At 32.7% G+C, this 18,363-nt stretch overlaps 1 protein-coding gene across 1 annotated transcript in view; it reads right to left on the bottom strand.

Moving 5' to 3' along the window:
• Nucleotides 1-1,516: 1,516 nt before the first annotated feature.
• The window catches only part of LOC129224697 (glycogen [starch] synthase-like), a 41,383-nt gene continuing 24,536 nt past the window's right edge, over nt 1,517-18,363 (bottom strand). Inside the window, 7 exon segments of the mRNA XM_054859243.1 lie at nt 1,517-2,518; nt 7,630-7,698; nt 9,264-9,365; nt 10,457-10,614; nt 11,377-11,503; nt 15,865-15,978; nt 17,488-17,566. Coding sequence (XP_054715218.1) covers nt 2,369-2,518; nt 7,630-7,698; nt 9,264-9,365; nt 10,457-10,614; nt 11,377-11,503; nt 15,865-15,978; nt 17,488-17,566 — 799 coding nt within the window. The 3' untranslated portion in view covers nt 1,517-2,368.

Genomic DNA, 18,363 nt, shown 5'->3' with positions numbered 1-18,363 from the left:
TGTATGGTGAATTTTCTCGCCAATTGGCTTGTGTCTAAGTTATGGTTCCACGTTATGATAATTTCGTGATTTACTCGTCCATCTTATGATAATTTTGTTCTTAAAATTAGAATAAAAAAAGAACCACATCAAATTTTCGAAAAATCGCTTTGAGGTGCACACCCCCATGCTACAAACTAACTTTGTACCAAATTTCATGAAAATTGGCCGAACGGTCTAGGCGCTATGCGTGTCACAGAGATCCTGATAGACAGAGATCCGGACAGAGAGACTTTCAGCTTTATTATTAGTAAAGAATGGCATAAATGAGGATAAAAATCCTAAGAAAACAATAAATTTCATGCTTGCTCCAGAGAAGCCTTGATTAAATTTTGTCATTATGATTACTATTAATATTGCTGTTGTAAGGCAACGAATTTTTGAAACAATGGGTTTTATATTTAATCATTCAATGGGATGAGAAAAATACATGAAACTAACTGTTTTCCATCATAACTTTTTTAGGAATAAATTATAGCCTATGTTGCTTCCCGATAATGTAGCTATATATGATGAAAAAATAGTCAAAATCGGTCCAGTAGTTTTGAAGATTACGCCGGACATCCTTACATACAGAAGTAGCCATTTATGTATATAGATAAGCAATGAAAGAAACCTTGAGTGTACATATGGTAATAATAATATAAGAAAATAAAGAGTGATTTCAGGATGCATTTACTATTTTGAAGACTTTGATTCATGCCGACTGAAAATATCAGATACATATCAAAAAAAGGATATTTTCGAAATTATGATATTTTCAAACTCTGGAGACCAGCCTATCAAAGTCAAATGAATAAGAGTTGGATTTAAATACCTAGGTCTAGCCCATATACAAAACCGGTCATATGATTCTAATACGTTAAAACTGTGAATGAATCTAATTTTGTTCTTTTAATTTAAACACATTCATACAAAGAGAGGGCATTGGCTAAAGTTAATTCTAAAAGCAGGAAACAGCATTAATTCTGTGTTAAAACAATTAGTCCCATGTCCATCATGTGAACAATAGTAGAAGAGTTACTGGAAAAAACAGGATTATTGTTTCAATTCCATTTTTTGTCATACCGAACTGCTAAGGGATGTCATCAAACTCATTAGTACAGAAAATGTAAACAAAGAGAAAAAAAATTGTCACGGGTTGCATTTATCCTGTCTAGGCTTTAAAAAAACCCTTTAAATCATGAAAACTTTCTCTTGTGTGTTTTCAGGAAATACAAATTTATAGTACATCTGGCTTGTGAAAAGTTAAAATGTATTGCCCTTAATACATTGAATGTGGTAAACATACTTTAACGTTTCACATAGACTCACTAGAGCAGGGAATCATGTAAAAGTACACATTTAGTAGATTTTTTGCTATTAAAATCCGCTGCCCGCATAAGTTTGCCACAAAATAGACCTGCATGCAAAGTGTTAATTTCATTTTCTATATAAATTACAGATACGCTTTTATTTGTTTTGAATAATAAACATATTTCCAAAACTATAACAATTTTATTTAGTTGAACATTACATCCTGAATTAAAAATATAGAATTTGAATGAACATATATGGCACAATAACAAATTATTAGGACTAATTGACAAAAAAAGGATTGTCCAACAATACACATTCTAACTAAACAAGTTGGCAGTTGTTAATATAACAATCAACAAATTGAAATACCAGTCTTTATCACAAGTATAAGCGTTTCTTTTAAACTTACGAGTCGTGCTCCACTTTTTCACAATGTTAAAATGTTTCTTAAAAATATACATAAATCAAAAATAAAAGAATGCTTAAAATCCATCATAAGGGGGGGGGGGAAGCATTTGCATTTAGGTACGAAAAATACAACTGCATTATTTATATTGATGATGATTAATTTTTACAGTATTTTATAATGAAAACTATCTGAAATACATGTTTTAAATTCATTTTCAAACAACAAATAAAGTTTTATGAAAGAAAAATGCTTAAAATATATAACAACCCAACTTATAGTAGCAGCTCAGCTTTCGGGAAATTCATTACACATATACACATATTTAACCATAATATTTTTTAAATTTTTTTAAATAACTTCTCATAAACGTCATCAGATTCGATAGACAAGTATAAAATGTTATTTAACTGTTAAAAAATCATAGAATTTAAAATCAACAAAAAATGGTGACAAATGCTTAGAAAGTTATGCATCACTACCAAGCATGGGAAAAAGTTATAATCAACGGTAAACAAGTTGTAAAAGAAAAACTTTGTATAATATTGCTTTAAAAAAAATGTAAACAAGCTGACTGATGGTCAGAAAAGTGATAAGTTCATGATGTGTCCCTCACTTTTTGCATTAATGTGTTGGCTCGTCAGATTGATCATCTTCTGAGACATCCTCTTCATCGCTGCCATGTTCCGATGGAGCAGGGGTCGACGCCCGAGAGCTCAGAGGAGAGGGGGGCTCAGACATCGGTCTTGGATACTTCATTTGCATTCTCGTTCTCTGTTGGGAGGGAAAGAAAAAAATTTAAATGCTTTCAACTTTTTGATTTTTTATTACATGAATGAACTTTTCCAAAACTTTTTGTAGAGTTATAGTCGGAGAGCCCAGGGCCACCAGACCTAACTTATTTTCTAAGTAACAAAATGTGTGGGAGAGAATAGAGTTAGCATGTACTTTAAACATATGCGTGTTTATTAACTTGGACCGAGGGCCAATTTGCAGGTACTAGGTACTGAATGTACGCAAAAACAGTGATAACCTAACTATATAAAAATTGAGACTTAGAAAATAAGTTAGGTTATCACTGTTTTTGCATACATTCAGTACCCAGTACCTGCAAATTGGCCCTCGGTCCAAGTTAATAAACACGCATATGTTTAAAGTACATGCTAACTCTATTCTGTCCCACACATTTTGTTACTTAGAAAATAAGTAAGGTCTGGTGGCCCTGGGCTCTTGGACTATTAGTAAAATACATGTAAAATCAGTCTCAGAAATAAGAATTTAAATCAAGGTGCCATGATGATGCCAAATGTAAGTTTCCTGGAGTCAAAGTGAACCACCTCTGTCCCATTTTTAAAGGAATTAAATATATATGTATCTGAAGGTTTTTTTTAAAGATAACATTGATTTTATTTGAAAATTATTTTTTACAAATGAATCCTTTGGGCCAATCAAGGATTTTAATGAGTCTGGAAAGACAAGCTTGAATGTGAGCTAAAACTTAAGGCCCCAAATTTGGCACCAAGGGTTGGAAATCTAGGCACTGAATCAAAATTTTTGTTCGCAAAATGCAACTAACGACTGCTTATTTCTAACATTGATCACACAGATAGAATGATAAGGGCATCTCTCAAAAATTTCGTTTATTAGAAATGTCTTTAAAATTGGTCAGGAAATGCACACTTCAGTCACTTATTAAAGCCTTTTACCAATTGAACATGCATAACAAAAATGTTAAGCTAATTTTAAAAACTAGGCGATCCAGGGCAAAGATTTTAAAAATTTGAAAATTTCTAAGTTGTATATCGTCGCCTGAGAACAATAGTAAGATATCTAATCCCCAGGCCCAACGAGAGGCCCTGTCAGCCTAGTCGGAAACAAGGGGCTAGGGCCTTGGGGCGACACTGAAGCAAAAAAATAAATAAATAAATAAATAAAAGAAAGAGAAAAAAATGTAAGAAAGATAAAGGAGGAAAAAAACTCTAAAAAAGAGGAAACAAAGATTTAGTTCAATTTACTCTTATGGTATTTACTGTTTTGGCACTTAAAATAGAGTTAATTGTTTTTAGTAAGGAGTTTTGATTTTTTCCTCACCCCCCCTTTTTTCTTCTTTTCATGGGCGGATTTATGGGGGGTCAGAGGGGGGCAATGCCCCCCCCCCCCCCCAGTTTTGGGAGGACTTTGTGTAGTAACAACACATCTTCCAAAAATTAAAAAAAAAAAATCATTATTTTTTCGTTTTTGAATAGTTCAGAAGAGCATGGGTGGATTTATGGGGGGGGGGGGCAAAGGGAACAATGCCCACCAGTTTTGGGAGGAGTTTATATAGTAACAACTTATCTTCCAAAATCTTATAACAAAAAAAAAATCATGATTTTTTTCATTTTTGAATAGGAAATTAAAGTTTATTTTTTCTTTTGAACTTAAAATAACAGTTTCTTACAAAGTTTGAACAATACTGTACAACTGTATAATCTACTGCTCAATTTCAGAGACTGGAAAGTGCAAATTATTAATAGGTTCTAAAATCCCTTAAAAGAATTGGCACAGTATAGCCTACAAGGGCTATTGAGCCAAAAACCCAATTTAACCAACCAAACCTTGAAAATAATTAGACAAGTTTTTGAAACTCCTAAGCAAAGTGTGCTTCAATTTTTTTTCTTATCAAGTGTATAATTAAGAATTGTTCAAATGGGTAGTATGTTACTCTCTTGATACCTATTCTCTAAATCTGTGCACCATTTCTGTGCTAAATCTGTGCATCACAAAGCACTTTTAAAGCGTAAAACTTAAAAAAAAAAATTATTTGCCTATTATTTCCAATTAACCCTTATAAAACTTCAAAATGCAGAATTTTATATCCATTTTAGATAATTTCCTCCAGGGGAGTAAACCCAGGGCCCCCCTAAAACTGGAGATATTCTATATTCTACTTAAAAGGGAGTACTGCGTCACTCTCTTAATACCAGCCCCCTCTCTTTTAAGGTCAATTTAAAAAGGACAGCATGATTACACACAGTAATGAAAACGACACATAAAAAAGTAAAGAATGGCCTTACGCATCACAGAAAATAGACAAAAACATGGGATGGGGGAGGGCAATTAAAAATGTTGCTCAAAAAAAAAAAAAAAAAAAAAAATCCTGCCCCCCCCCAGGAACTCAGTCCTAAATCCGCCTATGCTTCTTTTGCCTCTTTTCTTTTTTCTTCTCTTTTTTTCTTTGGGGGGGGGGGGGGAGGGGGTGTTGAAAGTAACTGTATATCCTTTATCACATATTTTCGCAATTGAAGGTAAATTGTTGCGTAGATCAGGAACAAACATAGCTTTGCTAATCGTTAGCTCTTCCAATCGGTTATTCATTCTTGTTGTGACGACTGCTTTCCCGATTCCTTGAATTTCAGTTGAACTTTTATTGGCAAGCTTAAGATTTCGCACGGGGGAATTTTTCAAACATGTAAACAAGGATTTGTTTGACAGAAAGCGGTTCGAAGAACCGCTATCCAGAATCAACAAATTAGATGTCTTGCTATCCACATCGTCTACGGAATCACATTCCACATTGAGACAATTCTTATAATATTGCCGAGTAATTTTAGGGCACTTTTTATTAATATGTCCATGTTCTTTACAATTCCAGCATATGATATCTCGGTTATTAGTTCGATGTTCGTTTGGGCGATTTTGTGGAGGGTATTTCTGAGAATTATTCCAATGATTATTGAAATTCGATTTGTGATGAAAGTTATTTCTCTTTGTCGCATTGGCAAAATAAGCACCGGAAACATCACTGCAGTTCTTTTCATTCTTTCTCGCGTTGAATTCTTCAACAATTTTAATTTTCAAAGCTTCTGGTTTTGGTAGCTCGTCTCGAGATTCTATAGCAACACGAAAGTTATCAAAACTGCTTGGCAAACTATAAAGCAGCATAATTGTCAAAAGTTCATCATCAATATTTATTTCCAGGTCTTGCAACTGGTCAACCAAATTAAAGACTTCGCGTAAATGATTTCGGACATCATTTTCTCTTTCTTTCATTTTCAAGTGCAGCAGTGATTTTAAAAGAGTTGCCTTTCTCGCGGGACCCGTTGATTTATAAATTTCTGACAGCTTATTCCAAATTTCTTTAGCAGTAGTACATCTTTTAATCTGTTTCAGTTCTGTAGGCTGGATACATAGGATAATGTCCGCCATTGCTTTTTCGTCACCGGCATTCCATTTTTTATTTCCATCCGTGTCTGTTGCAGCGGCAGAATTTTCAATGATGTATTTCCAATTATCATTCTTAATTAACATTGCTTTCATTTGAATTGTCCAAGTTTCGAAGTTTGACTTATTCAGCAGTTCCATTTTGAAAAGTGAAGCTCCCGACGCAGTCATTTTCATTTTACGAATTTTCTTTTGAGAACGAAAAATTTTCTTCTAGAATCCAAATTCAAAATGTCCAAAGTAAATACCTTTCACTGCATCCCGTGGCCAAGGCGCTGAGACCATGACCTGTTGGAAATCCCAAAATAAGGATGCAGAGGCAGTGGGCTTGGAACGCAGAACATATTTATTTAACAGAACACGAACATCACACAAACAGATACATTACTAGACTGCAACTTGCTGCAACTGAACATTAACTACGCTACAGCGTATATAACCTGGAGATGACGTCACATGCGAGTCAATCATGGTTATAGGAACAGTCCATATTAGGATAGATGGGGTTTAACATTGCAGCTCAACGGGGGCACAACGACATAACTGACAAGGGACCCGCCTAATCCCAGAAATAACACTAATATATATATCTTACTGTTGCTCTAAGGCGACAATATGTAAAATAGCAGTCAAAACTTTGTACAATGAAATGAATAAAATTATGACAACATGTACAAATAAAAGCAATTAAAAAGAGTTTAAAAACTCTGCAACAGCTGTTTCAAGGTTATAAAAGCAAACCCCTTCATCAGTGCTTATAAGGAAAATAGTTCACTAAGCTTGATAATGGACAAGTGAACGAGAAATACAAGACGAGAAAGAGTAAACCATTTAATCATTTTCGTCTACTGTTTCTCGTTCGCTGTCCGTTGTCAGACTTTCTGAACCATTTTTCTTTTATGCACTGATGAAGGGGTTAGCTTTTATAACCTCGAAACAGCTGTTTGCAGAGTTGTAAAACTCTTTTTAATTGCCTTTAGTTGTACATGTATACACCTTCTCGCAATTTTACTCCCTTCTAAGTTGATTCAAGTAGCTATTTTGAGATGTGTCCCTTTCCATTCTATGAGCGCAATATGTAGTCATTACGATCAGGGCTAGACAATCTATGAATTTCTACATCGTTATCCTAACATCATGATGTTGTGATGCATCACAATGTACTTCAAACAGTTAAATTTTAAAAATAATTACACTATAAATCACTCAATCATCAAAAAAAAAAAAAAGATGAATGTATAATTTTAAATTTAACTTATAAATTATTTAAAAAAATGATTTTTTTACTTGTTAAAATTATCATTGTTCCCCAAAGCAAAAATTCTTTGAGATTTTTATAAATTTTAGCTGTATTTAAAAAATATTTCTTTAAATTTTAAAAAAATATGTAGAAGATAAATTTTAGGTGTATACAAAATACTTACAAATTCTAGTATTGGCAAGAAGTTATCACCAAAAAGTTCAGGGGAAAAAAAACACATGAGCAACTATAAAGTGCTTTTATAAAAATACTCAGTAGGTAAACTACTTTTAAAAGATTATGCATGTTAGAAAGGTTTTTCTACATGGAATTTTTTGGAAGATTAATTTTAGTTAAAAATAGATAGCTGATCATTGTTAAACTGACTCAATAAATTTGGTGTCAGAAATAGCTATTTTATTCAAGAGAAAATTTTACATACCATGGTATCTTCATCAAGTACTTCAGGATGTGTTTTATGTAAAGCCATTTGTCTTGACTGCCTATAATACTGAAAAGAGAGGAAAATATATTTTTTATGGCATTTTCTAGGAGAACAAAAGTCTATTCAAATGAATGAAAGTGAAATCACATTAATTTTATTTTTTTAATTTGAAAGAGGAAAATAACAGAGTCCTTCAAAGAATATACTATTGTTTAACTATCTAAAGGCATTAAAATCTTAATTTCTGAAATTACACTTTATAAAGTACATGCCCAACTTTTTTTTCTCATTAGCAACACTGATAATTCCATGTAGTTTCATCCTACTAATAAATTAAAGCAAAAAATGGGACAAAAATGTTCTATTGATCCTTCTAGCTCCAAGTGTTCTTTTTTCTCCCGCATGTTTTGAATACCATATCAGAATTGAAGATTAAAATGTATTTTTTGCCTTCTTAAGACAAATTTGTAGTGAAAAGATAACGAATTCCTTTCCACAGAATTTATGTACTTTAAAATTTCTCCCATGAAGAACAGGTGGGGATGAAAAAAAAAACCAGTAGAGAAAGTAATAGGCATAGAGCAACAGCAGTTTGAATCCATTCTTTATTATAAAAAAATATTCATTTTCCTGGATGATAGAAAAGTTGGAATTAACAGCATTGCAGAGTCGGTGTTGGACTGACTTTGAGGTAAAGAGTTGGAGTCTGGAGTCGAAGGTTTAAAATTCCAAGAGTCAGACTAAGGGGCTGTTCACATATCGGCCGCCCGTACTATGCATCGCATTTGTTTCCTCCCGAAACAGATTTTCTTTGCTGGTTGCCATGACACCAAGCCGTCTAAGACGGGACCGGTTTTGATTGGAAGAACCTTGATATCTGACGGTCATCAAAAGTAGAACAGCATTTCATTGGTTCCCGTCAAGCAGCACACTCTTTTCTCTGGTGGGTAAGTTCAGCCACGTGATTGATGTGCAGCGACTGTATGTGAATGCTACTCTGTTTTTGTCGGCAGTCCGTCACGTCAAAAAACGGGATGGAGATGGCCGATAAGTGAACTGCCCTTAAGTCATTTTTCCTCAAAGTCTGCTACTCTGCCCAGGGGCGTGCACAGAAATTTTGGGGCCTGTCACGAATTAATAAGCCCCCTAAATATTGTTCCCCCCATATATTTCACACTTTATTTTTAAAATCCTGGGGCCCCCTTCAAAATATCGCCCAGGCCAACAGGTGCCCTCCCCCCCCTCCCCCCGTGCACGCACCTGACTCTGCCAATCCTTGCAGAGTCAAAGGTTCTGAAATTCTCAGAGTTGGAGCTAGACATTTTCCCTCAGACTCCGCAACCCTGGGAATTAGTGCATAATGAACAGTTGTTCAAAGACAGAAACAAAAACTAGTTCATGCTTAACAAAAATTTCTAACTAATAAAATGATAGAAAATAATTTCTTTATAATTTTTCACAACTATTTATTGATTCATTCATAATTGTATGTTTTGATGATATTTAATTTCAATTTAAGTAAATATAAGTCACTCACTAAGTAAGACTATCATGCAAATGTTAAATACTTCGAAAAAAATTAATAAACAGAAATAAATATATATTGAGAGAGGAAGAAGTAAAATACTTACAATGCCTAGATTTTTCCAGTCTAAAAGATCACTCAACCTCTCAGTCCTGTTTCTTTGGATAATCCTTTGTCGACGAGAAAGGCAGGTAAAGTCAAATAAATACTGTGAAAAACAACAAAATACAGTAACATGAGATTATATTTTTCTCCAGAAATCAACTTTTTTTGTGAAACAGTAAATCAAAATGTATTAATGTTCACATGCCCTCCATAAGATTATTCTAATTTCTAGGAAAATAGTAACTTGATCTCAAAATGTTAATATAATATAGTATATAGCTGCTAGAGGAGGCTATACAACTTACGGTTTTGTAACTTTTACTATGTCATAACTTCTTAATAAAACTGAATTTATGATCACTATCCTATCTTTTCAAAGGCCACATCCATTTTAAATTTCGTGAAGATTGCTCATTTCCTTCTGGGTTAATGTATTTTTTTGTGACAGAGTGTATTTCAACTTCTAAACACAGTTAAGTTTGCACAACTTAATAAATCGCCCAATGATTCTGATTTTGAGCTGAAAATTTAAGTTTAAGTTCAAACATTAGAAAAAATCTAATGAGATTAAAAAATAGCGGTAAAAAAAATAGTTGTTTGTTGCTCCAAAGTTTAAAGCGCCCTCTATCAGCATTTTTCAAACTACATCTTCAAATACATGAAATGCACCGCCAGCTCAGTCAATTCCAGCCGAGGATTGCAGTTTCGTGCTTATTAGCACTCATCAGCCCGGCATAGGAAAGTGACTGAGCTGGAGGTTGGAATTGACCGAGCTGGCTGTGCATTTCATGTATTTCTACCTTAGCCCTGGTTATAGGCGGTAACATACTGAATACATCTTCAAAATTTATTTTCAAGAAAATACTGATAAAAAGAATAATTTAGCACAAACCGTAACTGAATCTACCAATTTTTCCGTTTTTTATGATCATTTGAAACTTTGGACTCTAAACTTTAATGGCCTCTATCTCCTTTGGAAGATCTTTGGGACCCTTATTTCTGCCATTATATTGTTTGCCCTGCTATGCACTATCACCCCTTAAAGTTTTGCCCAAGAGCTCAGAAACACCCTGTATGTTATTAATCACATTATTATTGTCAGTTTCTTTCTTCAAAGTACATAAGTGAACTTGAAGTGGCCAATACTCGTGTTTTACCTTACTTTTGATGAAACTGTTTATATTATGTCCTTACTTGAGCTAGTTGTTGAACTGATTCTTCAGGGCTTTTGAATTGCCTATCCACAATATAGGTACCATAGGACATTGGATCAGCTACATGCTCAGCTATAAAACATCCAAAGCCAGACAGATTTGTTGTAATACTTGGTATTCCCATAACTGTGCACTCAGCTGAAAACAAAGATGGTACTTATAATGAGCAAATTAAATGAAAGGGATGTTTATAAATAATTTTTTTTAGGTTACATTCTATGCAGAGGAAGAATCTAACTGGAGGGGAAAAACATAGTGTAAATAAATTTCCTGTATTTTTAATCAAGAACTGTGTCGTCCTTTCAAGAAAGTTGGAAGCCACACAGGATCCGTTACATTAATCAAGAACTGTGTACAGTAAAGATCGTCAACAACTGCTAAATTAATCATCAGCAATTAAGCAAATATCATACAACACCGTAAACTCAACGGTTACAACGTATTTACTTCCAAATACGAAAAACAACAGCTCAAAAGGCTTCACAAAACAGAGCAATAAATGCTCTCCAGCGTTCCGCTGCAACGATTCACAAGCAAAAACTAACTCGAAACTGAACTTTTTATCATGCGTAACGGCTTTTATAAACACCGAAAAGAGAGCTCTCAAACATTCCACAAGATTCCAAATGCTTCTCGAAAATTGTAGACCGTTATTTTATTTCTCTTCCTTCGCAAATTTTATCAATGCAAAATAGAGGATCATATACTTCAGCCGAATGTATAGGGGCTGTATATTCATTACGGGAAACTATTTACAGGTTACGTTACTACAATAATTACTATTTACAGAATTTGTAACAACATAAAATTTCATCAAATGCAAACCTTATCAACCAACCCCTATGTCTCTAAATCAAAGTCATAAAATGATTTTATCACAAAAGCCATGAATGACCTTACCAGGTGTATATCCCCATGGTTCATAATATGAAGGAAATACTCCAATATGGCACCCTCTGACAAATTCTTCATAATCCATGCTAAACAAAGGATTTGTTGAGGATAAGAATTCAGGATGAAATATCACCTAAAATCAGAGTCAGAAGTAATTTTAAGCAAAAAAGTTTATACACATGTACCAATGTCTCACAAAAGCAGTAGTAAACAATGCTAAATACATGGAAGACAATTTTGATGAAATTAATAAACATGAGTTTGCAATAGCATTCAAGCAAAGAAATGCATTCTTTTGATGAAGTTGAAGGCTTGAATAACTTTATATGAAGATATTTTAATGCAACTGTTTGCAGTTTAGGGTGAAGTGGAGCAAGTGTAGTATATGAGGATTAGGTATAAGTTCAACTTCATCAAGACACAATAAAGTAGCTGTTATTGCCAGGTTATTAAATATTTTGCACTACTTGCCTTAAACTAGAGTACTGGATGGGACAAAAAGAGTAGAGTAGTACAAATTCTGTTACTAAACTATTTTACTCAGTGGTGCCCAACTTATGGCCCATGGGCCACATTCAAGCATATTGGAGCTGGTTCCCGGTTCACGGGCAAAAAGATACTCATGGGTAAATATGACATGACCAATATAAAGACAGACTAATACAAATTGTTCTTTTCTGTGGATATTTGATACCTTGAAGCCTTTCATGAAGGGCTGAATAGAGTGTACTCTAATTACTCTAAATCCGGAATGTTCTGGACCATGACCTTTTTAGATTTCCACTCAAAAACAGTGAAAACTCTTCTGTCGTGTGGTATCTGTCATGTTCTTCCTGGTTTCTGAAATAATGCACTAAATTTCTTTTTTTTTTTAACAATCTGAATGAAAGTATACTTCATAATGCTTAACAAAAGTCGGAGATAATTTGCAACTGCATTATAGTCCGCGGATGTTGCTTTTTGTTACTATGCAATGTGCCGATCAATTCAATATAATAATCATACTTTTAATACAAATAATTTGGTACTTTTGTCCAATAGGCTTTGTATTGCATACTAATGAGAAGAAAAAAAGAAGTATTGTTAACCAAAAGTGGATGTTAAAAGATTGTTGCACAATTACAGCAAAACACTTATTTATGTATAACATGTGGCAGCAAAAAAAAAAAAAGAAAACAAAAATAAAAAAAAAAAAAAAGAAAGAAGGCTAAATTGAAAGAACTGGGTTTTCAACAAGTTATTGCCAAACGTTAACAATTTTGGACTTTTAAAACTGAAAAAAAAAATATTTTTATTTAAAAAAAAAAAATTTTTAAAGAAAAAGTTCTGGTTTTCGGGTCCTTTGGATTTTGGGATTTCAAAATTGCGGTTTCATACTGTATGATCAATGAACAAAAGAACAACTCTATAAGATCACGTGAAATACACCGCCAGCTCAGTCATTTCAAGCCGAGGACTGCAGTTTCGTGCTTATTAGCACTCATCAGCCCGGCATAGGAAAGCGACTGAGCTGGAGATGGAAAACCTCTTAAGAAAGCCAAGAGTGCGAAACAAACTGGTAGCTAACATAGAATTAGCACTCGTCTGGTCTGCTAATTCTATGTTGGCTACCAGTTTGTTTCGCACTCTTGGCTTTCTTAAGAGGTTTTCCATCTCCAGCTCAGTCGCTTTCCTATGCCGGGCTGATGAGTGCTAATAAGCACGAAACTGCAGTCCTCGGCTTGAAATGACTGAGCTGGCAGTGTATTTCACGTATTTCTGCTTTAGCCCTGGCTAATGGGCGGTAATTTACTGAATATACCTTTAAGATCACTTTACTCCTTAAACTTTCACTACTGAACAAAAATCCCAGAGAAACCTTTAATATGACTATTGGCCCTAATACAAAATAAAAGAGGGCGGGCCAACTTTGTGTTGCTGTAAGATGTATTTCTACATGAAAATAAACAAGAACAAAGAAATATGTCTGCATTTGTTTCAGATAGCAAAAGTCAATTGAATAATATATGTTAATTCAGAACAAGTTGAATTGCTTACTATACGTTTTCACATTTTAAATAATTAATTTAGTATTTGTCAGCACACTTTACTTTTTTTGCTCTTCAAATTAATTAGATTTTGGTTACCTCACCCTGCTTTTACTCTTTTGAAGGGGGCAAGAATATATTCCAAAACAACTTTAGAAAAAAAGTCAAACTAACTATAACTTACTCAATTTTGAGGTCACACGAAAATGTTTTAGACATCATCGCCGTTTTAGAAATTTTTAGTGCAGTTTTTGTCTACATATCCTTATCACGGTGCGTCTTACTTTTAAAGGTGTTATTTTTTCATGAGGTACCCTCTCATTTTGTTCCTTTGGATGAAAAAAAAAATTCACATATCTTAAAAATAAAAATTGAATAATATTTAGAGTTACTACCATTGCTGCAAAATTTATGAAATCTTACTTTTTTTTTGCATTGATTATTATAATATTTATTTATGCAACCTTTTTGTCATTCATTTTAATTTGTGATAAATTAGATTGTTATTGACTTTGTAATTATTTTATACTTTATTAAATCATGTTAATTAACTATAGCTACAATCAACTCTCAACCTCTTAACTGTTAGTTAACAACTCAAAGAAACACAGGTTGTTAGTTAACAACTCAGAAAGTAAAGTAAAAGCATCCTATTTCGACAATCAAAGCCAAAATGATTGGAATCTATCATTAGATTATCTGCTTGACATTGCTCTTGCTGGTGATACTTTACGCAAGATTTCAATTCCAGGCGAGAAATTTTTTCTGACTGAACGAAAACTAGGATGACAAGGAAAAATTAGTAACTTATAAATCTCTATTTAAAAAGGCAAGAGAACTTGCGCAAAAAGAAGAAACTTTGAAAGAAAGAAAATCATGAAGAATCTGTCTCAACTTTTGTGAAAGTGTAATTGTTTTAGCCTCTGTTGTAACTGAATGTACTTCGACTGATCCTGAAGAACAAGAATCTGCATTAAAGTTTATCTAGATTTGGTCTTATAATGTTCGAAAGCATTTTCACTATCAAGAAGGAAAATGCCAAAATTTCAATTGTTGTTTCAAGTAATTTTATTTGACATCTACTTGTCAGAAGAGGATGTTGCTTTTATTTGCTTCAAAGACTACATATCTGAAGAGACACACTCTAAACTGACCTCTTTCTTAACGAAATCTAAAAGAATAACTCTTTCAATGAAACATTGTACAGCAGATGTTGTAGAACTAAAACCAAAGGGAAAAACTAAGGAATTTTATTACTAACATTCAGATATTTCTCCATAAGAGTCTTTTCATCAAGGTTTAGAAAAGATATTATCAAATAGTTTGGATGATGAGTAGTAATCAGAAAAAGATTTATATATCTCACATACTAGTAACTAAGGGAAAAAAATTACAATATTGGTGGATGTAAAAAACTGAAATTGTAAACAGATGATATGAATGGCGTGATTGAACTTTTGCATGCTTTTTGTTTGACACTGTTACAACATAGCAACCATGAAATGCTTATCATTTTTTCTATGTATGGGAAATAAGTATTTGGGTTACCCTAACAAACCCAACTTCATGCTGATTTCAAATATTACAATGTAAAATTGAAAGCTTATTTTTACTCTTTTTTTTTTTGTTTTCACAATGAACACAATTTTAATCGCTAGTAGCAACCTGTAAATTTTGTTCAAATTCTATGAAACTTTTATGTGTGTGTTTTTTCATTAAAAAGAAGCAATTAAAGGGGTGCCCCATAAGAAATTCAAAATTTTTTAAAAAAGTGTATTATAAGATGCACCCTAATCCTTATGAATCTATATTTACAGCATTAGCAGATATGAAGTTCAAATATCATTAAGAATGGGTATTAAAAGTGATCTGAGGTGTGCTTTTTTATAAGTTACAACTGAATATTCAAAAAATTGACAAAAGCCAACTGTGGTAATCCTCCATATTGCGAAAGTGACTAGTATAACATACCAGCCTTACCTAGATCCTACATCACTTCAAATTTATTTGTGTTTAGTTCTTTGATTTCTAATAAGAAAATGTTCACAAAGCTATGTGTAGCAATATATAAGTAGTATATATTACTATAAGTAGTAATATATTAAACATATTTACTACATATTATTATTATATATTATATCTAGTAATATATTAAATTTTGCTTCTGAAATTACCTATATTTTTATTTGATAGCTACAGCAATGCCAACTAGCTTCAGTTTCAAAGTTTGATTGTACTTGTACATACTGACCAATATGTGGTGGTCTGATAGGGAGAGCGCAGAGCCTGATGGGTAGAGACCCCCGCTGTACAAAAAACAGTACTCTAGGCTGAGTTACTACAAATGTACATTGTTTTCAAATGATATGACATAAAAGAGTTAAAGATAATGATGTTTTTAAAGCCACTAAATTCAAGAAATTAAGTTTGATGCGAAAAAACTCATGTCATATATGCATCCACTTACTTTTACACGGTCTTCTCTGGTGTTGAACAAGCAACATCGTCTTATGTGACTAAGGACAGGATCATTAGAATCATCCATCATGTTGTGGGTACAAATTGGCGGTAAACTAGTTCTCTGGAACAAAGAGAAACTATGTTTAAAAAATGCAGCTGCACTTCTTTAACAACAGAAGTATAGTTTTAGTACCTTACAAATAGTAACGGATAATTGATTAATTGACTAGGATCAGTTTAGCAAGGCCCAGAGCTTGTTGTTGGTAATCATCCGTGTATTTGTACAGTCGGATCTCCATATATCGAAGTAGCAAATTGTCAGAAAAAATTCGATATATAGAAATTTCGATGTATAGAAACGATCTTATTTTATCCTAAAAGTCTCCCAAAACATTAACATTAAAGCTAATTTACGTGTATGAAACTCAATTTCTAATTGATACCAGCTTCGGATTAAATAAAAGTTAATTAAAAAAATAACAGAAATTACATTTTTGCGCCTTCACACATCTTCATTCTTCTTCAATTCAACTTGATCCGCAAAATTAGCGGATTTTCATTTTGACAATGTAGTCGAAAGAAAAGTAAAAAATCAATCTACTTAACTTGAACGATTTTTACGGCAGCTAAAAAGACTAGGAATGATAATCAACAGACAAAAGGGAGAAATTGAAACTGATTTTACAATGTTACTGGTTACAACTAAGATTTGAAATAAACTTGAGGGAATTAAAGAACTCCAGAACGGAACAACGACCTATCTACACACCCCTCAAACCCAGATTTCTTATGCGTTTCTTAGCAACCTTTAGTAAACATAATTTTCACCCCTAACCTTCATTTTTCATGAGACATACACAGTCTAAAGTGGGGGAAAAAATCTACGAATGTCTCGAATATTTTTTCGATATATAGAGATTTTTTTCGATATATAGAAACAATTTTTCTATGTAATGAACATAGAAATTTGCTCGGATTTCGATATATAGAAAATTTTGATATGTGGAAGTTTGATATATGGAGGTTCGACTGTATTTCTAATACGAATTTTTAATACATTGAAAATGATAATCTTTGATTGTTAAATAACTGAGTTTATATGATGTACATTACATAATACACAATAGTAAGCTTCTATGGTAATGATAACGCAAATACGCTTCAAGACTAGTCAAAAAACATAATAGAGTAGTATGCAAAAGTGGCATCCTAAAAAAATCAAAGTTGTTCTATGTAAAGTGCGTCTTTAACAACATTCATTATTTAATCATATTACGTCAACAGTCATTATCCTAAATTCAAAATAGACACTGGAGGAAAATATTTCATTTAAATGAATCTGAACGATATGACTTCTGACAATAACACATCTTTCATTAAAAACATTATAATAATTTATTTTACTGCAAAAATTCAGTATATATATATATATATATATATATATATATATATATCTGGTGTTCTGGTGTGATTACATTAATTTTTAAAAGCATGGATTTGAAAATAATAGATGTTAACATTTTCAATGTTTTTAAAAAGATTTCTGATATACCCATACAGCCAGGAGAGAATTTTAAGCATAAACATTACTTTAAATTACTAAAATTAAATTCTAAAATTGAAAACTTACTTGGGAGGCATAAATGCACCTTTTTAATTTTACAATATCTTCTGATGTTAGTAATTCATCTGCAGCTGGAAGACGACCCCTAAATATATGATTTTAAAAAACAAAATAAAATATGAAAGCTATACAATTAATTAAAAAACTCAGTACAAAGAAAACATGTTCACTGTTTATAGCGTGAAGGTAGTACCAAGACTGTTTCTAGTTATATTATTTATAAAAAACATATTTCAAGTTATGGTTAATAATGCTCAATTAGGGAGCTGTTTCGAAGATAAATTCAAAAATAAGAAAAGTATTTTAAGGTTTAAGGCTTTGGAAATATCCTATGGGTAGCCCTTTTTTTAAATGTCTTTTGTTGAATGCTTTAAAAGAAACTTTCACTCTCACTAATAACTTCGAAAACATTACAAAAATGATTTACATCCAAATGCGTCATGTAATTTTGGCGTACCAACAAGTTTTAACTGACTTTGTAAGTTGACCAGTTTTAATGTAGTAAGAAAAATCAGTGTTGAACATTATATTTTAATAGATTAATTCAATGCTTCAGTGTTTTTTTTTTGGTGTTACAGTAGAGAACCAATTGTCCGGGAAGTTCGGGACCATCGCTGTCCCGGATATCTGAATTTCACGGTTATCTGGATCGCTAAAAAGTGCTATTGGCCATTTGTTTGTGAAACTTAAATTACTATAATAAATAGTAATACATATTAAAATAAGAAAACGGTTCAGAAATGCTTATTACTGAAAGTTATCCATAAGACCTGAGACCCTCTCATTTTGAAAAGGGGAAACCCCCCCCCCCCCACTTTTCCATGTTTTAAAACAAAAGAAAATGAAGTGAAGGGCAAGCAACAAGTTTTTGAACATAAATGT

The sequence above is a fragment of the Uloborus diversus genome, chromosome 6, assembly GCF_026930045.1.
Source record: "Uloborus diversus isolate 005 chromosome 6, Udiv.v.3.1, whole genome shotgun sequence".
Taxonomy (NCBI): Eukaryota; Metazoa; Arthropoda; class Arachnida; order Araneae; family Uloboridae; genus Uloborus; species Uloborus diversus.
The sequence above is the reverse complement of the archived record's forward strand: the minus strand, read 5'-3'. Positions and strand labels throughout refer to the sequence as shown.